Raw genomic sequence first — 24,878 nt, 5'->3', positions numbered from 1 at the left:
ATTGGTTCCATCCCAGAAAACTTGTAGTTTTTACCCTATGCATGAACTACAAATAAAATTAACCACTTATTACTAATTATCTACATTTTCATTGACACCGGAAGTAGCTGAGAATTTCTTCCTCAAAATAAATAAAAATATTTCCTTTAGGATTGTAGTGATTTTAGGCTGTTATAGTGGCTAGCAAATTCCACTGTGCTTGCTATAGTGAATAAAAATGATTAGCACATTGGCTGGCAAATATAATGGTCAGCTATGTTCTAGTTCTTTTATAATCTCACTTAAGAATCAAGAACAGAATCAGGCTTGATGGGGCAAAATCCAGAATGCCAGCAGTCTTATGAAATGATTTTAACTTACAAAATGATCACAGTTTAATTAAAACAATAGGCCTGCTGGTTTATTTTTGTGATCTCCTTTTTAGTGCCAACACCATCTTTTCCATTCAGGACTGGCAGAGCACTGTCTGCTTATGATGGAGTCCAGTTCTCGAGTTATTTGCAGGCTGGTTACTGATAAGGATGAGAAAACCAAGTTAATCACAAATGTTGTGTGTTGTTTGCCTTTCAGTAGTCAGCATTTACCTGTCATTACTTCACAGTGGAGTCATTGGCTCCTGGACACGGTGCTACCATTTTGAGTTAATGGTGTCTTACATTCACCTTATATACATGCTGATGACTGCACAAGGTGTTAAGGAGAGACTCATGCCCTGTGTTAGCACATATTCCCATATTCATACAGGAGGTATTTCCAATGTATATGGATCTCCTCCCGCCAACATGACCGACTATTGTTTCTTCACACTTGTTCCATCTTTGCTCCCACTCCAGGCTCCACGTTGTCTCTTTCTTGGTCTGGGGAGCTACCTGTGGGGAAAGTAGCAAAGGCTAAACAGGATGAGGAGCAGAGTAAGTAGTCTTGCTGGTCCTCTCTGGCCCAAATGTGCCAACTGGGTGGCTGAATTCTTTTACTCCCTGACTGAGAGCTACTTGGAGAGTCAGGAGTCAGCAGCAGGCCCTCTGTTGTGGAAGAGAAGATTGTAAGTTTAAGGCTTCACTCCAACAAAACCCTGAACCATGTGTCTAGCTTTGAGCTGAGGTACAGTCAGATTGGAGCCAGCGGAGAAAATGAGCATGTGTTTAAAGCTAAACATGTGCTCAAATGCTTTTCTGGATTGGGGCCTTAAGGAGCAATGTCAGAGTGTGGGGAGGACTCAGAAGACTAGGAAACCCGAATAAAGGGATATCTTTATAGTAGGACTGCAGTTTCTGTGGAGGAAAGTGCATCCTAAAATAAACAGTGAAAAGTTGCCAGCACCAGATGTTATTCATCCAAGAGTTACTATGATATGTAGCTAACCACTTGCCCACATTCTGTTCCATATGAATGAAGGATAGCTAATATAAGGTCAATTGTCTTTTCAAAGAGGCTCCAGAGACAATCCTGGCAATTGCAAGTGGATGAGCCTAACTTCTTTTGTAAGAGGCTATCTTGTCTCACCAATCATGTAGAATTGCTTGAGGAGGTCAACAAACATGTGATCAAGGGGGATCCAGTGCACTTGGACTTTCAGCAAGCCTTTGCCACATCAAAGGCTTTCAAACAAAGGTACTCTCATGGATCATCTGCCGGTTAAAAGGCAAGAAATAAAGGTAAGAATAAATAGTTTGTTTTCAGAATGGTGAGAGGTAAATAGCAAGGTCCGCCAAGGATCTATACTGGGACCTGTGCTGGTCAAGTTAGTCATAAATGATCTAGACAGAGGGGTAAAATAATGAGGTGGCAAAGTTGCCATGACATAAATCAATAGGTCATTCCTCTCCTCCAATACTGTGTGCAGTTCTGGTAACCACAAAAGATATATTAGAATTGGAAAAGCTAGAGAGAAGGGCAAGAAATGTTACTAAAGGTTTGGAAAAGCTTCCATATTGAGGAAAGAGACAAAAAGAGTAGGACTGTTCATTTTGGAAAAGAGATAACTAAGGGGGATATGATAGAGGTCTATAAAATCATAGATAGTGTGGAGAAAGTGAATGAGCAATATTGTTTACACCTTTACATAACACAGGAACCCATGGTCACTCAATGAAATTAATAGACAACAGGTTGAAAACAAAAATAATTACTTCTTCATGCAATGCAAAGTCAATTTTTGGAATTTGTTGCAAAAGGGATGTTGTAAAGGCCAAAAACATAAAACTGGGTTCGCAAAAGAGTTAGATAAGTTCATGGAGGCTGGGTTCAGGAATGTCTATTGGCCAGCATGGCTAAGCCTCTGCCAAGTGCCAGGACTAGAGAACACGAGGTATCTCTCAATAATTGCCTTGATCTATTCATCCCATCTGAATCATTAGCATTGTCAGAGTCTGGAATCAAGCCGAGGGTCAGAGCCAGAGTCAATGGATGGGATGGGGCACAGATCAGAGAGAAGGTTAAAAGGCAGGATCCAATATAGCAGTGTACGAGTGTATCACCCTGAGCCTTTATTTATACACCATAACCGTCACCCGTCCCACGAGTCCCAAAGTCCAACCCGTGTTGTGTCTAGCTAATCTTAGCTTTTAAACCTTGTCTTGGGATAGTTCACACCTGGATGAGACATGTCCCATTAACATCACCTCGTAGCAGTAGGGAGAGGGGGGTCTGGGCCCGCCCTCACTCACAGACCCCAGCCCAGAGCCCTAAGGACTTGGACCTAGTGCGGTCCGGTCCGGCTGGCAGGGCTTCCCGCTGAAACACGCCAGCCTGCGGGCTACCTGCGAACACCCTGCCCTGAGCTGCTTCCTCTCGCTTTACCTGACTCTCTTAACTTCCCCACCACCTCCATCCCTCCACCCCCTTAGGTTCCCCGTCTCCCTTTCCAAATTACCCGTGTCCTGGCTCGGCGTCCTGCCCCTCCCCAGTGGGTACCTCCCTCTTTCATACTCTCCAGGCCATGTCCCATTTTCCCCACGTCATGCTCTCTCCGCCCTCTTACACTCCTTCTCCGGACACCACCCCCAAACAGCTGTTTGGCGGCCCTCTTGTACGCCACGCCTGTGCTCACCCTGACTTGCCACCCTTGTCCCCGTCCCTAGCCGACGCGGGGGGTTTTTAAGGTATGGGGCCGTAGTGCCCATCATACATGCGTGCCGCCCTGCACAGCTGGTTGGCGGTGCGAGAGCACGCTGCACACGCACTCGTCCCTGCTTGCCGCACCCTGTACAGGACCTGAGCGGCGCGGGGGAGGGGAGGTTGGAGTGCGGGGTAGTAGCGCCCCATCACAAGCAGCTAGCCAGAGATTCACCTAATTGATTGGACAACTTACTGTGCCTCCTTTGGCTTAAATAGGAAGTCCAAGCCAATCACAGGGGATAGACATCTTCTCCAATTAGGAGAATCATGGGTGGTATCTATGGCAGTTAGGGTCCACCAGCTTACAGTCTCTGCAAGTACCTGTGGTGGTACCTTGGTGGTGATTGTGGCCTAGGGCTTGTCTAGGTCCTCAATCTGAGACCCACAATCCCTCACAACTGGATGCCAAAATGCCCATTCCCATAACTGAATGAATGCGGATGGAATTTCCCTTCCCTCCCTTAGTGTATTTTGATCTCTCTACTTTTATCTCTGCATAGGCCTTTTATACATTTGACTGATTGAGGTAAGAAGGACATTTTAATAATCATTTTAATCCAGATTGCTATAATATTTTGAATTATTTACCAGCAGGTTTAAAGTATACATTTACATAGTGGGAGTGTTTATTTATAAAAACACATCATGATTTTTCATGGAAATGATAATACAGGACAGTGAGTGGAAATGTAGGAAAAAAGAAAAGCAATCTTTCAAGTTATAGAGCCTCAAAGGGAACACATACATACATAGTGACATTTACCCATCAAGAGAGACATAAGTATACAGCAAAAGAATAAATTCAGAGAAAACACCATAAATTAAATGCATGAGATATGAGAGGAAAATTCCATCAAACTTCACACAACCCTATTCAAGGACTTTTCATCATCTTAACTCAAATAGCCCCTTCTACATGTTGCCACTTGAGCACAATAGAAAAAGACTATTTCATATGCATCTTTATTTATATCCTATTCTTTTATGTACAAAGCAGTGAAAACCACTTTAAAACTCCAGATGTCTCATAAGGTTTTCAATTCAACATCTTGTAATCGAACATTTGGCACATTAACATAAAAACATAAGCACAGCCGTACTGAGTCAGACAACTGATCTATCTAGCCCAGTATGCTGTCATCCAATAGTGGCCAATTGTTAGCCGACGGTTAGGGCTTCCTATAGTTGTTCCTTAAGACCAGCTGAAGTTTTTTTAAATTGTGCCTGGTTTTGTTACAGCAACTGAAGGAGTTAGGTTAAAACTTAAACAGTTACAGGCTTATTGAGGAAGCTTATAAATTATATGGTTGCAATGGCTATTGTTTTATTTTTTAACTGCTAGCAAAATATAGATTTTAAAAATGGTTACAAAGAAGATAAAGATAGAAAAATAGAAATAATGGTACCAAGTAACAGCTTACTTTTTCTATGTGTATACTTAAGACAGAGGACCACATCCAGGTACAATTTTTACCCCCTTTTGTGCCTTTTGACTTTAGCGTGTTAGGCCAGGGCCGGTCCCTCAATTCCTAGGAAAGACGAAAATACGAGGTGGGCGTTCCCATAGAACCTCGGGAGGTTAAACACCTAACCCGACCAGCAGGTAGAGGGTAGAATGACACTTAAAGTGAGCGTGTGCTGGACCCATCTTTTATACTTATGGGGTCACGTATTTCTCTTTCTTATTTGTTATGCCAAATGGGGCTGGTCTGTCTTTTGTGAGACCAGTTCTTACAAGGGAGTTGTGAACTTAATTTACACTTGTAAGAGAGATAACTAAATTGGAATTACTGGGGATTATTTTCTTAGTGGGAAATTCCTCTCCCAGGGACTGTGTGTGTGTTTGAATCAACATGGGTGCCAGCCGGGGCAGTTTTCGCAGCCTCGAGGCCACCTTATTGACTTAATTGCTTTTTCTCCACATATCTGTTTTTTCAGCTTCTCAGGATCAGATGAGACAGCATAGACTATGCTGATTTTACTGCTCCTTTTCTGCCCTGTATGCTTTAGAGAGGCAAATAAGATGGATGATATGGGGGGTTGGTCTGTCTGGCTACACCAATCCAAGATGATTTACAGGGAATGAACAGAACAGGTAATTATCAAGTGGTGCATCTTGTGTTGCCTAGTCTTGGCATGTCGTAGTCAGAGACTTAGCCATATTGGCTAGCAGCTATTAATGCATCCACCGTCCAAGAACTTATCTAATTCTTTTTTTAACCTAGTTATGTACTTTTGACCATTACAACATCCCTTGGCAACAAATTCTACAGATTGACCTTGTATTGTTTAAAGAAGTACTTCCTTTTGTTTGTTTTAAAACTGATGCTTATTAATTTAATCAGCCCCGTTATTGTTCTATGTGAAGGGTTAATTAACAGTTCCCTACTCACTTTCTCTATACCATTCATGATTTGATAGGCCTCTATCATATCTTCTCTTGTTTCTTCTCCAAACTGAACAGTCTGGCTATGTATAGACTGGCAAGATTTAACGCAAATACTCTAAACGCAAGAGTTTTTGCGTTAGAGTATTTGAGTAAGAGAGCGTCTATACTGGCATGTGCCTTTGCGCAAAAGATTTGCTTTTGCGCAAAAGCATCCATGCCACTGTAGATGCTCTCTTGTGCAAGAAAGCTCCGATGACCATTTTAGCCATCGGGCTTTCTTGCGCAAGAAATTGATGTTACCTGTTTACACTGGCCTCTTGCGCAAGAACACTTGCACAAGAGGACTTATCCCTGAGCGGGAGCATAAGTGTATTTGCGCAAGAAGCACTGATTTCATACAGTAGAACTTCAGTGTTCTTGCGCAAATACTTGCGGCCAGTGTAGACAGGCGGCAAGATTTTGTGCAAAAGCAGCCGCTTTTGTGCTAAATCTTGCCAATGTAGACACAGCCTCTATCTTTTCCCATCTCTCCTAATATATAAAAGCCATCCCATACCCCTAATCTTTTATGTTGCTCTTCTGTGTACCTTCTCCTATTACCACGTCTTTTTTTAGAAGAAGCTACCAGAACTGTGCACACTATTGAAGGTGTTTGCATACCTTGGCTTCGTCTACACTGGCCCCTTTTTCGGAAGGGGCATGCTAATTTTGAAAGTGGGAATAGGGAAATCCACGGGGGATTTAAATATCCCCCGCGGGATTTAAATAAAAATGTCCGCCGCTTTTTTTCCGGCTTGGGGAAAAGCCGGAAAAAAGCGTCTAGACTGGCCTGATCCTCCGGAATAAAGCCCTATTCCGGAGGATCTCTTATTCCTACTTTGGAATAAAAAAATGTCCGGAAAAAAAGCGGCAGACATTTTTATTTAAATCCCGCGGGGGATATTTAAATCCCCCGCGGATTTCCCTATTCCCACTTTCAAAATTAGCATGCCCCTTCCGAAAAAGGGGCCAGTGTAGACGTAGCCCTTGTGTTTATGGAGCAATGTTATTATTCTGTCCTATTATCCATCTCTTTCCTAATGGTTCCTAAATTTCTTTAGCTTTTTTGACAGCCACTTCACACTGAACAGATTTTTTGGAGAACTATTCACAATGAGGCTAAGATCTCTTTCTTGAGTGGTGTGATGGGTTGCTCTGCTCACTGATGGATGGCAGGTGGTTCTGGGGATTAGCCTCGTCAAGCCAACATCTCTTCTAGTGGCTACACCTCATCAGTTTCTCCTCTGCAGTCCCATCTTTGCTCCTGGGACGACAGCATCCTTTTTGTAACTCAGCCAGGTTACTAGGGGAGAGGGAGATGAGTATCAGTGTTCTTCCTTCTTGCAGTCTCAGGCCACCTTCTGCTTCACTGCCAGTGTCTGGCAGGGGAAAGCAGGCCCATCCTCTGTTCCAGTTTGTGCCTCCAGGATCCTTTATACAGCAGTCCTGGTTCATTCACTGCCCCTTGTTGACTTTCTCTGAGCTGCTTCCCTATCTCTTGAATCTGTGCCACTTCTCTGTTTCAACATTTAATTACCCCTAAGGCAATTTAGCAACAGTCTAGGATGTTACTCTTCTACCAATGTCCTATGGTGGGCAAGGAGCACCTCCTACAGTATCTCTGAAATGAAATGTCAAATGAGTGTTAGGGAGGGCTTTGTTGTTCTTTCTGATGGGACTTTGTTAAATCTGACCTGTCTATCCCTGTATCACAAGGAAAAATGTATTCGTGGCTTCATAAGTGGTTTGGAAATTACCCAGCGTGGCAGCTGGTGCTGGTGCCCTTTCACTTAGTGCAGTGGTTCCAGGAGCGGCCCGAGGCCGACTGCAGCAGCTGACGCCCCAGGTGGAAGGCACAATCCGTGGCCCCACCTGCATGGCCGTCAGTGGCCATGATGTAATCATTGAGTGCCCGGGCGCCCCGTGATGTCATCATCGGGCTCCCCAGGCTGGCGGCGCCCTAGGCGACTCCCGAGTCTGCCTATGCTCACGGGCCGTCCCTGAGAGGTTCCCAATCTTGGTCTATGGACCCCTGGTGGTCCATGATGGTACTGTAGGGGGTCCGCAGAAAGTTTAAAATATAAATTAAAATAAATGTACACAGCATTTCATAGCCAGCACATCCTTCAGCCCACATTGCTTCCCGAGCCGCGGGAAGCAACGTGGGTTGAAGGACATGCTGGTTGCCTGCACAGAGCTGAGAGGCTCCTTGCCAGCAGCCTGCAAGTCCCTCAGCCTGCTCGGGAAGCAATGCAGGCTGAGGGAGGTGTCTTAGGAAGCAGCAAGGGCTGAGGGACATGCAGGCTGCAGGCACAGCTATATTGTTTTGCGGGGAGGGTCTGTACAATTTTAATAGATTGAAAAGGGATCCATCTGCTTGAAAAGGTTGGGAGCCACTGACCTAGTGGAATTCACAACTCTGAATTACATGCCCAGGCACCTTATGCAATACCTGAGGAAAGGTAGGTACCTCAAAAAAGGATTTGCAAAAGTCAGCATGCTGAGCAGGGAGCTGCCTAAACAAACCAGTAAGAAAGGCTGAAGAGCGTGAGGTCTAAGACCCCCCATCAAGGGGAGTTAGGAGCCTAAATCCAAGCTGGAGGAAGAGGCACACTTGTCTCCATTTGGGATTCTTAACTGTGAATTTCTCCCGTAGTGGAGTACCCAAAAAGTGCCAGAGGAAAAGGGGCTGTTTCCTCCCTTGTAGCCTTTATTCCAGGGGTTAAGGCAGTCACCCATGAATGGGGAGACTGGGGTTCAGGCCCCTTGCTGTCTGATGGGGCTATAGAATTTAAAGTTGGGTTTCTATTTCCTAGGTAAGTGATAGGTATGGAGCTTTCTTGGTGGCTCTTGCTAAAGCTGTGCCACTGTGTATCAATAAATAATAATGAAAGCTGAAAGACCGGGGATGAGAGAAGAATCCTGCAGGTCAGTGAGGAGGGTACTCTCTTGGGAAGAGGAACATCCAGCTACCAGCCCCTGTGCCAATGGCTGTTTAATTTCTTTGCAACCTATTTTTGGAATAAGGAGCTGTGGTCTTTTAAGGAAGCAAACTGGCATTTTAGGGGCCTTTCCTTAGCTTCAATGTCGCTTGCTTTCCTGTCCTCACTCCTTGTTGCAGCCTGGACTCACCGTAGTAGTGGCCCTTCTGTGTCTCTGTGGCCCGTCTGAGTCTTTAGGCCTCTTCTCTGCCTGTTTGCTGCTAGCTCTGTGCAGCAGCCTTTGTGCTGTTTTGGCTGGGCAAAAGGGCTTGTTTGTCTGTTTTCCTTTCTTGCCTTTTTGAAGGGGAGTTTTGTGACCCGTTGAGTATTTATTTGGTCTTGTTTCTGATACCATGTGGAGAAACAGAGATCCAGGATACAGTATTCAAGGTGAATGCAAGACTTTCCTTATGTCCTGGTTATATAAAGATGGTCTTTTTATAATGACAAAGTTCAAATTACAGTTATCACTTGAGTCCTCTGTTATGTAACAAATACAGAGTTCTGTGTTGTTTGATATAGTGTCTGTCACAGTTATTGACTATGTCTTCTATTACATAATATAGTGCACAGATATCTACTGTGTCCTTTTATTATTTAAACAGTGCTTATCACAGATATCTACTGTGTCCTTTATTACTGTACACAGTCTATCATAGATACTCACTGGGATACCTAAACTTGTTTCTGTGAAGCTCAACTCTGCAGCTGCAGTTAACTTATTGACACTTCTTGAGGAAAATTATTTATTGTAATTATTATGCACATATCAATGATATGTGCCAGCGGGTGTCACTGCCCATAAGGGGGAACATTTCTCCATTCTCCCGCCTCTGACTCTTCAATGTCCCTCCTCCCCAAAGACAGTGTATCTCCCTGATGCCCAGCACCTCTTCCCTTGCAGAACCAGGGGCACAAATCCTGGTCTCACCCCACAAATCAAGCAAACGTTCCATATTGTCCCCTTACCATAAGCAAGGTTCCCTGGCTTCTCCCCCGCAGGAGTGTTGGTAGGAGAGCAGCTGTGGTTCCTGGACATTGCTCTTTTCTGATGGCAGGCATGGCACAGTCTGCTCAGCCCTGGGACTGCCACAGCGTCAGCTCAGCCCTCAGGGCTCAGCTCTCCAGCAAGTCCACTCCAGCTCAGGAGAGCCAGCGGAGGGGGCAGAGAAAGGAGACAGAACCTGTTACCCCACTCGGAGTAGGGATTCAGTCCCAGGCAACAAAGGCCTAGCCCTGGAGAAGCTGGATAAAGAGGGGTGACACTAAGACCAGTTTGGTCCAAGATGGAGGACACTGACAGATGGCTCATGGAGACGTGGAAGGGGCGGGGTGCACTGTGGTGTATGAAGAGTTAAGGGTGAGGGGCAGGTATGTGGTTGGGTGGAGGGATCTGGAGGACCCCCAAGCCTGGGGAAAATGGGGCAGGGGAACCCTGGCTTTGTATGGAAACCCCCAGTCAGTAAAAGAGCTGAGCAAGTCCTGCTGCTGGGGATAGGCTGAGGATGCTCTTGCTGGCAGCTTCATGCTCCACCCTAGCGAGGTATGGCTGGCTGGGGAGGGCACTGCACAGTCTGCAGTGGACGTGTATATATATATATATATATATATATATATATATATATAGCTTCTAGCATGGAGAACAGTGATGGGGAAACAGGGCAGTGCTTTGGGGAGGGAGGTCCCTAACTTCCCACTGCAAAATATCATTTTTACACCCCTTCACCAACTTCCCTCCCACCGTGAAAAATCCCTCTTTTCCCAGACTCCTTAAACTACCCCCTACACATGCTCTGTAAAACAGGACAAGTGCACAGGGCTATGTATCCTAGAGCTGTGCTGATGAGCAGGATCAGAAGGGGAGAGGAAAGATGCAGTGAGGGGTAGGGGTGGGGGTGGATTACACTCCTACATGTGCTCCTCAGTTTCTGCCTCTGCTGGCAAACCACCTGGGACTGTGTTGCAACCCACATTTGGGCCATGGTTCACAGTTTGGGCAAAGTGATTTGTTTATTGAAATCTTATGCTTTGCTGAGTATGTTTATACTATCCACGTGCATGTATGATTTTTATATTTAAAATTGTAAATATTGGCTATGTACGGGTATTTCAGGTTTTTGCTTCGGAGAGAGAGCAAACAGGCATAGCTCACCTATTGTGAAGAGTGTCTACTCAAGTGAATAGCGTGCTTCGTGGACAATGGCCCAGAAGTGATGCCAATTCAACTCTGAGGCCACTTGCCTAAAAAGGACATAGACAGGTGACTTGCTTGTATGACAAACTCCTTTTTGAGAAGTACTTCCACACAATGAGAACAAGGGATTTCCCTCCACATGGGCAAGATTATAAAAATGGCCCTAGGGATTGCTCCATCTTTGTCTTCACTCCAGCTCTTCACTTCAGAAACATCTTTTTCTATGATCAAATGGCCCATAAAGGATTGATGACCCATACTAATGCAGGATGTATTCCAGACACTTTTAAGATAGCAGTTTATTCCATCTGGGTATGCCTACACTACCACCCTAGTTCGAACTAGGGTGGTAGTGTAGGCATACCCTCTCTGCTAAGAGACTACACCAGGAACTTTGTGATTGGGGTATGTAATGTAATGTAATTTCTTTCTTTCTTTCTTTCTTTCTTTCTTTCTTTCTTTCTTTCTTTCTTTCTTTCTTTCTTTCTTTCTTTCTTTCTTTCTTTCTTTCTTTCTTTCTTTCTTTCTTTCTTTCTTTCTTTCTTTCTTTCTTTCTTTCTTTCTTTCTTTCTTTCATGTTTTGTCATTTCCAGTTTTAACCTATTTTGCAACAAACATGCATCAGGATTTTAGCAGTGACATGGTTACCTTTGTTTAAGTAAGTTTGCCCATTTACCCATATTTTCTAACAGTAAAGCCTCCTCCAACTGCAGTCCTCTCCTGCAACCCTTTCTCCCCCGTGCTCTTTAACCACTCCCCACATGGTATCCCCTGAGCCTCATGCACTTGCCGGTAGGTTAACAAGTACTAGTCATGCAGCCCATCCTCCTTCTGCCCTTCCCACCAACTGCCATCCCACCCCTACAGTGCACGATCAGCTCCTCTCACTGCGAAATGCAGCCCCCTACTGGTGCTGCTTCCCTCCAAACTATGTACATATTAAAAAGCAGACGGCCTAGTTCTCCCCCTTTCAAAAGCGGAATGGCCGTGGCTTCCTTCCCAGCCCAGTAATGGCAGTAGAAAAGCTCAGAGGAGAGAAGAAAATGTTCTTGAGATTTAAATGCAAAGTCTGCATTGCTAGCAACTACTTGCATAAAGGTGGTGTTTTCACTTCTGACATTGCCTCTGACTGGGAAAAGCTGTTCTGGGGGATTAATAACTGTCTGACTATGCTTGTCATCATGGTGGTCAGATACATGATGAGGCTGGACAACCACAAGAAGCCCAGCAAGTAACAGACACAGTCAGAGGATGAATTTCATTTTCCTTTACAGCTATATTCTTGAAAAACAAAAGAATGCAATAGTCCTTAGTCATGGAAATGTTCCCTCCTTCCCTATGCTATTTGTGATTAAATGGTTATTTTCTCTCTACCCTCGTGGCAAATTCACCTCTCTCCAGCCAGTTGGGAGATTGTATGTGATGGGGGTGGGGGGAATGGAGTGGAGCTGATGATAGAATCACAGGAGTTGGGAACCCAAAGCATGTTGGGAATCAGAGATAGGAAAAAGTGTGAAGTAGGAACAGACTTGGTGCTGGATTCCTCAATTAGCACCATCTTAGTTGTGCCATTCTGGCACTCTCCACCCTAGAATAGGGTGTCTTGTGGAGGGGGAGGTTGTGAAAGGGAATTGGGTGAAGGTAGGCTGGGAGAGAATTTAGCAGTAGAATCTTGATCGAAATTACATTATGGTACACTAAGCTAAGTGAAGATTGTAGGGAAGGGCCATATCTGGAACATCAAAACTAAATCACCAATCTTAACTTTCAGTACTATAATGTAGTGAGCTTTAAGAAATGGTGATGAGATTTCTATAGCATCATAAATAGAGGAATAACTCAACTCTAAAGGGTTTTCACATATCAAAAACTTATGATTTTGCTTTTTTCCTATCTTTATCTGTCCAAGTAGGTAACAGATTTCCAGTTAGATTTCAACTTGGCTAGTATGTGCTAAAGAACCACTTGGTTTCTTATACTAGAGTTTTAAACCGTGCTAGAATGTGTTTGCTAGAGCTGGTTGAAAATTTTCAAGTGAAATGTATTTCCACTAGGAAATGCTGATACATCAAAATAGAAATGTTCCAAAGGACTTTATGTCCAATAAAGTTTAATTTAGAAATTTCTGTTCTCGTCTTCTCCTCACCCCACAGCTTGAGGAGGAACAGGCTCTCCACTCCAAACCAGAAGGGTACCTGCCTCTTGGTCCCCCTGGGTGGTTCCTGGGACCCCTGGGGCTACTCCCTGTGAGGGCCAGGAGGTCTCAGGGGGCTTGTGGCTGTGCCATCAGAGAGCAGGCTTGTGGCAGGGAGAGCCGCATGGTTAGGGTGCTGCTCTCAGGCCGGCTTCCTGCCACAAGGCTTGTCCAGGGTGCCTGCAGCTTTAAGAGGTTCCAGGAGACAGGAACTATAGAGTTGTGATTACTTTGGATGGAGTGTCCACCAGGGCACCTGTGCTATTTCCTGGAGGCCTCTTCTTCTGAAAGAAAACCCTCCTTCCCATCCACACACACCTTTTTCCAAAAGAGCTCTTTCGGAAAAGGCATTCTTCCTCGTAGAAAGAGGTGTATTGCTGTCAGAAAAAACCCTTTGTTATTTCGATTTACTTTTGAAATAATGTGACTGCAGTGTGGATGTAATTCAAGTTTTGTCAGAAAAATGGTCTTTTTCCCGACAAAGCTCTGGAGTGTAGACATACCTGTAGAGAAAAGGGATTCTGAACTCAATGGTGCTGTCAGTGTGGACTGGGAAGGACTATGACCCTGAGAAAGGTTTCTAAGAGTTTTGCATACTTTTGTGTTCTGATCCATAGAGTTTCATTTGGGAGAGGGTTTCAGGGTGAAAAGGGGTTGCTGTGGGTTTAAGAAAGATGTGATAAGAAGAAGAGGTGTTCTCAGCCTGAAAGAGACAGATATATATGGTGGGGATGGGATTTCTGAGCTGGGGGCTGGACTAGAGGGACCAGAGAGGGTCCCAGGAGTAGGAGGACCTAGGCTGGCAAGGTTGAGTGTAAGGAACCCGAGTGGAATCAGTAAGAGAGGTTGGGGGGGGGGGGGAGTTGGCACAATGTAGTGGGAGGTGATGTGGGGAAAGCTAGACTTCTGATAGAGAGTTTGGGACTAGGAGAGAACCATGAAACAGTCACACAGAGAGAAACTGCGCACGCGTCCAACTTACCCTTTAAGTGTGAAATTCTGAAAAGGGGAGGAGGACAGCAGAGGGGAATCAAGCAGGATTTTATTTTCTGACATCTCCACCAACCTCCCTTACCCAGACAAACCAGTTTCCTGTGATCTCCTTGCATCGCTGCCTCAGTGTCCTTTTAGTGAATTTGAAACACAAGGGGCTGGACTATAGGAGGCTGGGGGAGATTATCCTCTACTCAGAAGCTGCCCCCATCCAATTATTATTAGCATCAGTTGCAAGGGCTTGCACATTTATCTGAGCATTTACTAAAACTTGCCCAATGCACAGATATATTAGGATGTTTGTTTGTATGCAAGGAGTTACCACACTCATGTTTTATTTGTTTAGAATTCATGTCAATTGCAGGTTAGTTTCAGTCACTACTACCAACGGGTCTGTACTACATGGACATGCTCCAGGAGATTTAAATCCAGCTTCTTTGAAGCACTGGAACATATACAATGGCAAAACAATTATTTTTCAGTAGGATTTACGATTTTCCCCAGGAAGAGCATGCTGCAGGTGGTTTTATCAATAATAATCATTATGAAAGGACGGTTGAACTTAATGGTAGGAGGATCATCAATGGGAGCAGACATAAACATAATTTCCACAACAGTAACTGCTGCAGCCTCAGTGCCATTCTCATGAACATCCACCAGGGCCTTGTGAACAGCCTACAAGGAAATGAAACAAAGATCACAGTCTGAGTGAGCATAAAACAGGTAGCAATAGTTGGAGACAAACTTGCTCGTATTTAAAACACAGATGTTAATAAAGTAAGACTATGTATACACTGGGAAGGTTGTGTTCCTAGTACAGGACAGAGCAGAAGCATTCCGTTGATTGTCTCTTTTTTGTTCCCCAAAAGGAAAAGCTCACTTAGCTGTGAGAACTTTGAATGGGGAGGGGTGCATGCATGCAGGGCAGCAGAGATAACGGATCTCAGGGCAGGCACTGTGGGATACTGGCAAAAGCTAGTTCTCTGGGCAAAACAGCAGAGCCCTCACTGAGTTTTTGTTGACATGAAAGGGAGGGGAAAAGATAAAAACATCTTGCAGGGTTGGAAATTTTTTGTCACCCAAATTGAATGTTTTTACTGACAAAAGTCGTATTGCAGTGTAAACCAGTTTTTGGCAACAAAACATGCCAGTATAGACAAGGCCTAAAGAAAGAAGAATGCAATGAGTACAAGACTGACAATACAACATATACCCCATCCTTGCATTCCCAACCCAGAGAAATTTCAAACTCCCTCCATTTTCAATTGGAGTTTTGCCCAATGTCAGGCACAACTATATTAACAGATTAAATTGATTGTATCAAATCCCCTGTTTCCTCATCATACAAAGAGGGGGCCTCTCTTAATTATTAATTAACAATACAGAAGGAATGTCTTGTCATTACAAATAAACAATCTCTACTATCTTTGTGCATCAGGGAGTTAGTTTGCTGTAGAAAATAGAAGACCTTTCAAGATGAATGGTGATAAGCAACACAGGAGGGAAAGAAGATAGGTAGTTGACCCCCCAGTTCTGTGCCTTATATTTCTGGTTTGATCACAGTGACTTGGTATTTCATAGTGCAAATGTGGATCTATTTTACTCTTTGGAGCTTCCCATAAAATTAATTCTCACGTTGTACTTAATGTTCCTCAAATTACTGTTTCTTTGCATTACAGTTTTGTTGTAAGAGTGTTTGTCCCAGGATATGGGAAATACAAGGAAGGTGAGGTAATAGTAGTTATTGAACATAGTTCTACTCATGGAAGGGGAAAGCTTCCAAGTTTCACAAAGCTCATTGTTAGGTCCAGAGAATATCACCAGAGTGTCATAGCTAAAGGCAAGTTGGGACATAGAGAGATCACTTTGTGAAAAATGTTTACTCACAGTTGCTTTTATCTTTTATCGTTTCAAGGCCATGGGTCCTACACATGTCTATCACAACATGCTGCATACCTGGCTCATTTTAACAAATTCTAATACACCTCGCTGCTTGCTAACTCTCAATCAGCGAGAGAGCTATACCATCATTTTAGGTATGTCTAGACTACATAGCTCTGTCACCAGAGCCATGTAGATAAGTTTACTAGACATACCCAAATGAAGTGGCAATTTAAATAATCGCTGCTTCATTTAAATTAAAATGGCTGCCGCGCTGAGCTGTTCAGCTATTTGTCGGCTCTGCCCACTAGTCTGGATGCTCCGTGGTTGACATCAAAGACATTTGTCGACCACCTCGTTATGCCTCATGGGATGAGGTTTACCGGGGCAGTCGACAAATGCCTTTGATGTCGACCGTGGAGCATCCAGACTACCGTGCTGTGCCACCAAACAGGGCTTATTTTCCGGAGAATTACGTCTAGACTGGCGCTTTTCTCCGGCTTATCTCCAAGCCAGAAAAAAGCGGCAGCCATGTAAATGCAAATGCCGCGGGGGATATTTTAATCCCCCACTGATTTTGCTATTCCGATGTGTCTAATCTGCATCCCTTTTCCGGAAAAGGGGTGCAGTGTAGACACAGCCCCTGTGTTTAGCTGTGACACTCTGGCTGTCTTCTCCAGACCTGAGGAAAAGCTGTGTGAATCTTGAAATCTTGCCCCCTCCACCAGCAGAAGTTGGTTCAATAAAAGTTATTACCTCTCCACCCTTGTCTCTCTAATTTCCTTCTATTGTTGTATGGTGAGATTCTGATACTCTGTAGCCTCATAGTCCATTGTCAATTTGCACCCATAGTATAAAGCACTACTCAGTAAGGGTGCGTCTACACTGCACCATTATTTCGGAAAGATAATACTACACAGTAAAATAATACCACACAGCAAGTGCATTATTTTGAAAGAAAATCAAAATAACGGAGGGCTTTTTCCGATGTTGGTAAACCTCATTCCATGAGGAATAATGCCTCTTCTGAAAAAGCAATTTTGGAAGAGGGTGTGTGTGGATGCTCCACTGCTGCTATGTCGAAAAAATAAGGAAGAATGGCTCTTGCACAAGAAGGGGTTTTCGCACAGAAAGGAGCCTCCTACACATCTCCTTTTTGTGCAAAAGCCTCTTGCGCAAAAGCGGCTGCTACTTAATTATGCAAATGAAGCATGGCGACATTCCCCTTCGTGCTTCATTTGCATAAGCTTTTGCAGAAAAAGGCTACAGTGTAGACATAGCCTAGGGGGGTCTGCTTCAGACTAATTTTGAGGATTCCCTGTAGTGCGGATGCTCTATTTCTTCTAGAATAGCTTTTTCCAAAATAAGCTTGCAATGTAGACATCAGTGTAAACGTACTGAGACAGATGGTGTCATAGATTTCCCTTGTGCCCTGGAGCCTCTCTGTTACAAAGCTTCTCTGTGCTTCATTTACCATCTATAAAATGGGTGTAAATGCCAACCTCACAGTGGTGTTGGGGATAAATAGACTAAAGATGATAAGATACTCAACTACTCTGGTAAGAGAGTTTATGTAAATAGCAAACACACCATAGGACCCCATATTTGCAAACTCTCATCATGCCATTTTACATATTAATTATTTTATGATAGCAATGGTTAAAATTGCATTTTCCCGGTCCTTTTCCCTCCCTGATGGTACTGACTTCCACAGAACTCTCCAGAAGGCCAAGTGAGCTCACCAAGGGTACATTTACACTGCACAGCTATTTTGGGATACCAGTGGTATCCTGAAATACCTACCCTGCATTTATAAAAGCCACCCATTATTTCAAAATATTTTTCGACATAATGGGCACACTATTTTGCCATCCCAGTAAACCTTGTTGCACGAGAGCTAAGGGATGGCTCGAAATAGTGCCTTATTTTGAAATGTGATGCTGTGTAGATGCCCCAAATTTCGAAATAAGCTATTTCAAAATAGTTTTGAAATAAGATACGTAATTTGCATAGTGCAAATTGCATATCTTCTTTTGAGTTTAGGGTGCTGTGTAGATGCACCCCCAAGCCTCCAAGTTAACTATAACAAGGAAATTAATGGCTAATACTAGGACAGACTGAGTGCTAATCTGTGGCCTGTTCTCCTTATGCTGCAGCCCAGTCTCACTTCTCTTCATCAGCAGTGAACCTCTTGCTGGTGATCTAACTGGAAGCTGGACTGAGACATTTGAAAAGATAATAACAGACAAACCCAGTTAGCACCATCTTGTTTTACAAACTTACTTTTGAAACCTTCAGATTACGCTCCCCAGTGATTCCAGACAGATCAGCTTTGTCAGTGAACACATCGATCACACCCATCTTCTGAAACAGCTCTTTCACATCATAGGTACCAGAAACAGAGAATACTGGAATGTACAGGTCGATTTCTCTTTCAAAAAGAAATACAAAATTATGATACAATATTTTGCAGCTTTACCACTTGAGGATTTCAGCTATCAGCAATTTTGCCTCACAGAGCCCTACTGTGGCAAAAAAAATGTAATTGTCCCATTTACAGATAGGGGATAAAATGCACAGCAAAAATGTAATCTTAAACATTTTATTCTCGCTTAGCTACATGTAGCCTCTGTGCTGGTTTTAAAAAATTATTGTTCGGATTCTTTGTTCCGGTACAGAGACTGGTGAAGTGTATGATTTTGTTTTGGGCTGGATTGTCTCTACTTCTAACACTGCTGCTAATGAGAACGTAAGAGAGGTATTTTTTCCCATCTTGCATGGCATTGCAGATATATTCCCATTAGAGTTCCCAGGGTGTTGAATGGGCTACATTAATGATGCTTCCTTTTGCTTTCTGAAGCCTTTAGACTGGCAGGGTGCAGTTCAGACCAATGAGGGGTTCTGTTACCATCTGTCCTGAAACCATGAGCACCTCACAATGCTCTGCTGCTGTTGTTTCCAACTTGCGTATTTCACAGTCAGCCTGTAAGCATGCAGGTCACATCCTGAGTGTCTGCGTAGAGCCCTGGTCCAGCCACTCTGACTCCAGCAGTCTGTCAGCAGCACACCAGCCACATGTTGGCTTCTAGCATATTAATTGCAGGGTGATGCCAATATACTCTTCCTCCTCCATTTCCCACCCAATCTATGTTTTCTGCACTGCCCAGACCTCCCCTGGTTAGTTCAGATATTAGAGGTCTATTGCTGGGGTAAGGGAACAATATCCAAGAGTTTGCAACTCTAAATGAAGTTGCCAAGAAATTCAGCTGGAATGCACCACTGGATTGGTTTTGATTCCCTGGTTAACAGGTTATCTGATTTAACAGGTTAACCGATTAACTGGAATCCTAGATGGGGGATCACTCCAGCCCATCTGGAGCAGCTCCCAGTCCACAAAGCTCCTGAGCCCAGCCCCACGCAGGGCTGGCTGCTGGCTCGCAGCCCCAGTGCTGGGGCTGAGGCTGGCTCTGTCAGCTCCAGGATCCCAGCTTCTGCATTGGGTCTGGGTCTAGCTCTGCCGGCTCTCAGTTCCCGCACGGAGGCTGAGGCTGGCTGTCCCTGCTGTGGCCAGGCTGGAGCAGCCCCCTCATAAGGCAGGGGCTGCTTTGGCCTGGACAGAGCAGCCCCAACTTGTGATGCACCCGGGGCACCGCAGATAGGCTGCTCCAGGCAATCAGAGCAGGCCCTGCCCACAATGGGCAGGGAGCTGCTCAGGCCCCTACCAGTTAACTGGAACTGGTATCACCCATTAAGTCTTGTTATTTAACAACAAAGAGATTTTGAATAGGAGTATCAGGCATTGAATTTCAAAATAGTTACAGGAAAAATATTTCTAGTTACTCCACTTAACAAACTGGACTTGGTTCAAGGAAAGGGCCTTGCCACAACGTATTTGGCCAAATATTTAAGTCAGGATATGTCCCTGAAGTCCAAAGAGCTAGTTTCTCTTGTTTTATGTGAAAGAGGGAGAGATGACCGAGGAAAACTATAGAGAAAGAGTCTTTGGATTTTGCTCCTCAGTTGTACAGTCTAATCTCCCTTTGAAGAGGATTCTTCTGTGGAATACCCCTAACGTCAATGTTTATTTAAAGAAAATGACAGTAATCCGGGTTGTAAAGTTGGCCTCATTCCTCTTTCTTCTTTCCAATGTAGGCTAAAATGCAGGTTTGCCTTGTCTCCCTCTTGCCATCTCCGGGACCTTATGTAATAATTATATGTAAATAGAGATACATCCACATTCCTTCATTTAAGATAGATCTGCATAACCATTCCCACCTAATCAGAACTATGTGGGTTTGAACGTCTGCTACTAAACATTCATAACCTTACATAGAATGTTGCTGCCCAGATGCGACATTACTGACAGAAAGTCATTAGTGCAAATGATATTTCACAACCTATGTTTAGCACCAGGTTTATCACAGTAGTGTGTAGGGTGTGATGATAGGCTGCATTCCATTACAGAAGGGTGCTGAATAGGCAATGGAATGGCTCTGCATCTCTCTGTTCCAGCCAACTTGCTAGTCAAATGAGCTGAAGCAAGAGAGGCATTCTGGGAAACACTGTGCCACACAGAGGTGTATCTGAGGCACTAATTCTTCCAGTGTTCCCCCTTTTGGCAGTATGTAATGTGCTGCCCAGCAAGCAGGGCTTTACATGCAGGAACAGCTTAGCCCTAATGTAATGTTTTGTCATTTCCAATTCTAGCCTATTTACAGCAAGCATACATTTGCATTGTAGCAGTAAAATGGTTACCTTTGTTCAAGTGATTTTGCCCATTTAGACACAGTTTCTTTCAACAGAGCCTCTTCCACCTGCTCCATTTTCCCTTCATCAGGCAGAATAAATAAGGCAGCAGCATTTCCTTTGTATGGGATTTCAACCACCCAGCAGGCGAGCATCTCATCCCGGTAAGTTTTATATTCCTCTTCCCTGTTCATCATTTTAACTTTCACTGATGTTTTTGCATCCACAAAAAAGTCATCTTCCTTTGTGGTCAAATTATTAAAAGGATTTTGCCAATGAGCTGATGACAGAAGGAAAGCGAATGCAGTTAAATATACTGAGAAATTTCTAACTTGTAATCAACTACTTCAAATGTAACAAGTCTAAAGTTGATGTTTACATTAATTGAAAGATCATTTGATTAGAGGGACATTTGCTCTGCAGTGGGCTTGACAGACAATTTCAATAGCATACCGCATCTATGTTGGATCGAGATTTTATATTGATTAGCAATGGTCCTGATGAAAGCCAAACAAGTGAAATGACCTAATTCTGTGGTTTTCATCAAATCTGCAGCTTTGAGAAAAAAATAGTGACCAAGTATTAGAACTTTTTGTGCTGTATTGTAAACTGAGGCCCCCTCAATCTATGAGTGAGCCAAATTAATTAATAAACTCAACTTTTTTCATGCAACCTGAATTTCTTCTACCTACTCATCACAACAAAGGCTCAACACATGCTCCTGTCAAATGGAGCTCAACTGAGAATTGGTTTCTATTTAATTTCCTTTCCTTCCCTATTTTTTGTTCAAAGTCAGCACAGGTGATGAAGCTCACCTGCAACAAATGCACAGATGGAAAAGCATGGGTGTTCCAAGATGACGAAAAGACCTGTTTTTATAAATAACTGACTGCAATTAATTAAAGCTTAAAATTTTGTTACGACTTCCCCCACAACTTTGCTAGTCTCAACCTGCTCCAGCCACTCGAGGTTGGAGGCTGGCTGTATCAAATACCGGCAGTATTCGGAGTGCTCTGCAGGGAGATGGTGGAGAGGGGTAGGATCATGAGGGAGTGCAGGATTATGAGAGAAGGAGATGGAGAAGAGGAGTTCAAGTATTAGGAGAAAGTAACAGGAATATACTTTGACTTACTCTCCTACCAACTTCTACAAAGATTCCAGTGCCCTTGATATGGATGTTTAATTCTAATCAAAATTTCATATTTGGATGATTGTTACTTTCATGAAAATGCTTTACAAAATGTACAAGTGTCCAGACTCAAATTGGGTGATCTCATAGAGCTAACAACTTTGACAGTTACCCTTAATTAAAAAAAAAAAAAAACCAAACAGTTTCTTTTTCTTAGACACTAATCAGAATTCCATAACTTGTATGCATGCTAAATACCCATATGTAGAACATGTCTTACCTTTAAAGAAAATGTAGTTGACAAGAACAATTACAGTTAGTGGATCAAGGTTCTTCACCAAATTGGCAATTTTCCCATGGGTTTTCTTCTCAATGTAATCATTGATCTGTTTCTCAGCCTCGGCAGAATTCTGGAAGTTACTTTGAAAAGCTTCAGATGCATATAGACTTTTGACATCTTTGAGAAACTTCTCTAGTAGTTTTAGTTGATTGTCCACAAAAAGGGCATTTCCCATGTTCAGCTGGATCTCACTGTCAGGACGGTTTAATATGAGGATGAGATCACGAAAACCTTCATGTATTTCCCTCTCTTCAATCTCTGTGAGGTTAAAGGAAAGGCCTGTGTGAATTTGACTCAGAGTGGATGATTTAGCACTTAATGTCAGCATTGCAAAGGCAGTGGCGATGCTCAGAGGAGAGAAGAAAATGTTCTTGTTGCCTGCTTCTGATTTAATCTGCTTGTAGAATCTAAATGCAAAGTCTGCATTGCTAGGAGCTACTCGGAGAAAGGTGGTGTTTTCACTTCTGACATCGGCTCCGACTGGGCAAAGCTGCACTTTCTGACTATCTTTGTCATCGTGGTGGTCAGGTACATGATGAGGCTGGACCGCAGTATGAAGGCCAGCAAGTGACAGAAACAGAAACAGGATGGATTTCATTTTGCTTTGCATCTATTCCTTTGAAAAACAAAAGAATGGAAGAGTCATTAGGCATAGAAGTGTCCCTACCTTCCCCATGCTATTTGTGATCCATGTGTTTTTTGTCTCCTAGCTATTTGGGAGATTATGAGTGAAAAGGGAAATGGGGCTGATGGTAGGGAGTCACAGTGTTTCTGAGCCCCGGCCATGCTGGCAATCATAGAAAGGAAAAGATATGGATTAGAAGAAGATTGTGCTGGAATCATCAGTTAACATCAACCAGTTTGCAGGCCTTATCGGGGGGGGGGGGGGAGGGGGCGGCAAAGAGGACCATTTGGCCTGGGTGTCAGGAGACAAAGGGGCCTCTAATTTTGACATTTTTCTACCAATTTATTTCTATTTAATATACACCTTACAGTTATAACAGAGACAACTAGAGAAGCTATATATACCTGCAAAAATTAATTTAAATTATTATGGGCACAGCTACACAGCAGGGCTAAACTTGAAATAAGCTATGTAACTTGAGCCATGCTAATTGCGTAACTTAAGATGAAATAGCTTATTTCGACTTTTGGCGCTGTCTACACAACAGTTATTTTGAAAAGGAGCACTCTTCTCCCACTTCCCTTACTCCTTGTGGAATGAGGTTTACAGAAGTTAAAGTAAAAAGCCTGTTATTTTGAATTTATTTCGAAATTACAGGCTTGCTGTGTAGATGCACACTATGTTATTAATAATGCTGCTGTGTAGACATAGCCTGTGCGACCTCAGGCCTTTACCAATTTCTCAATCACATCCAAGTTTTCATCTGCGTGATTGGAGACTGGAGTAGTTTCTGTCATTAGTGATTCCCTGTTATGAAATACTGTTTGCAGTCTTCGCATAGTTTAGAAGTTTTGAAAATCATAATTAATTCTGTTACTGTAAAGTGATTTTGCTTGGTCTGAGGGTGAGTTTACCTTTAAATTAGATATTTATCTCTGTGTAGGAGATTTTTGTATTTCTGTTTTTGCTTATGTGTCTTTGTATACAATAACCATGTCAGGCTCAGCTGTAAGCTACTTCTTCATCCAGTTTCTGATTCGCCTTTAAAGGCTTTTTTTGTGATAATAATTTTTTAATTCTAGTTTTAAATAAATTTTATATCTAATCTGGCAATCAACCAGTTAATTACACACCACAACAGGAACATGTTAGCAGACAAAATTTCAATGCTTTGAAATAAGGCTATGAGGCCATAGTAAATAACACCCCCAAACTGTTGTTATACAATATTCACTGCAAAGTATATACAATTACAATTTTGTATAACCAATAGCCTTTAGTGAATTAATTTATTGTGTGTTACTGTGTTTTAAAAGAACCCCATGATAAAAATGAAGCGAAGATTTGAAAGTGGAGCAAGTAAGAGATGGCAAAAGCAACAGAGTGAAGCAGCAGTTAAGAGTTTAAGGCCAATAACATAACATAATGCCTCAGCCATTAGACAGTGACCATATTGACAGTGATGCATGCAAGTCCATTATCTGTCTATCAGAATACAAAACAAGTTCATAGAGCTGTGTGGGACATTTGTACAAATGATTCTTGAAGAGATATGACATGTGAAGTACTTTTCAATTATTATTGATGCAACTCCAGACTGGTCTCATAAAGAACAGATGACCTTGGTTGTTCGATATGTTAAAATTTGCAGGAAATTCAAAAGTTTCAATTGAAGGATTCATTTTGTTTGATAATTTCACAAAAAACACCTGGAAAAGAAATTGCTGCTCGTGTATTAGAAATTCAGGAAGGCTTCAAATTAAATTTTCAAATCTGCATTGGCCAGTATGGATCCAATATGGCTGGGAAATACAATGGAGTACAAGCAGTCCTTCTTGAGCAAAATCTAAATTGTATTTTCTCCAGTTGTGACAACCACACACTAAACCTTGTCGGCATTGATTGTGCTGAATCATGCAAGGAAGCTATCGCATACTTTGGAACAATCAAGCAATTGTACATCCTGTTCAGTAGCAGTCCTCAAAAGAGGAACATTCTGAAGCTCCATCTGCCTGTTTCCCTTCATGGTATGTCCACAGCAAGATGATCAGCATGAACTGTTGGCATTAAACCAGTTGCATAGTGTCTGGACTCAGTAAAAAAGTCTTTAAGTGAGCTTGAATCTCTTACTTTCACTGCATAGGCTTGCACTGAGAGTATACATCCAAATAAATCTGAATGCATGTAATGTAGTCCATGGGGATGAATCTGCTAAAAATGATCCACAAAATTAATTTTGTAATTGAAGCA

At 43.0% G+C, this 24,878-nt stretch overlaps 2 protein-coding genes across 3 annotated transcripts in view; both read right to left on the bottom strand.

The window, feature by feature from the left end:
* Positions 1-14,225: 14,225 nt before the first annotated feature.
* Positions 14,226-22,613, bottom strand: LOC102456319 (alpha-1-antitrypsin-like). Its single transcript, XM_006133684.4, has 4 exons — positions 21,944-22,613; positions 20,544-20,814; positions 18,072-18,219; positions 14,226-14,582 (listed from the first exon to the last, which is right to left on the bottom strand). Exons 1-4 carry the CDS (start codon positions 22,611-22,613, stop codon positions 14,379-14,381), a joined length of 1,293 nt encoding a protein of 430 aa, XP_006133746.2. The 3' UTR covers positions 14,226-14,378.
* The window catches only part of LOC102456742 (alpha-1-antitrypsin-like), a 22,401-nt gene continuing 20,001 nt past the window's right edge, over positions 22,479-24,878 (bottom strand). The window contains exons 6-7 of one of the 2 annotated variants that reach the window (XM_014578885.3): positions 24,759-24,839; positions 22,479-22,619 (exon numbers count right to left, since the gene is read on the bottom strand). In XM_014578885.3, coding sequence (XP_014434371.2) covers positions 24,761-24,839 — 79 coding nt within the window. In that variant the 3' untranslated portion in view covers positions 22,479-22,619; positions 24,759-24,760. The remainder of the gene's footprint in view (positions 22,620-24,758; positions 24,840-24,878) is intronic. The other variant, XM_014578886.3, reaches the window with a different exon arrangement.

The sequence above is a fragment of the Pelodiscus sinensis genome, chromosome 4 (assembly GCF_049634645.1).
Source record: "Pelodiscus sinensis isolate JC-2024 chromosome 4, ASM4963464v1, whole genome shotgun sequence".
NCBI lineage: Eukaryota > Metazoa > Chordata > Testudines > Trionychidae > Pelodiscus > Pelodiscus sinensis.
This window is presented reverse-complemented; position numbering and strand designations above follow the sequence as displayed.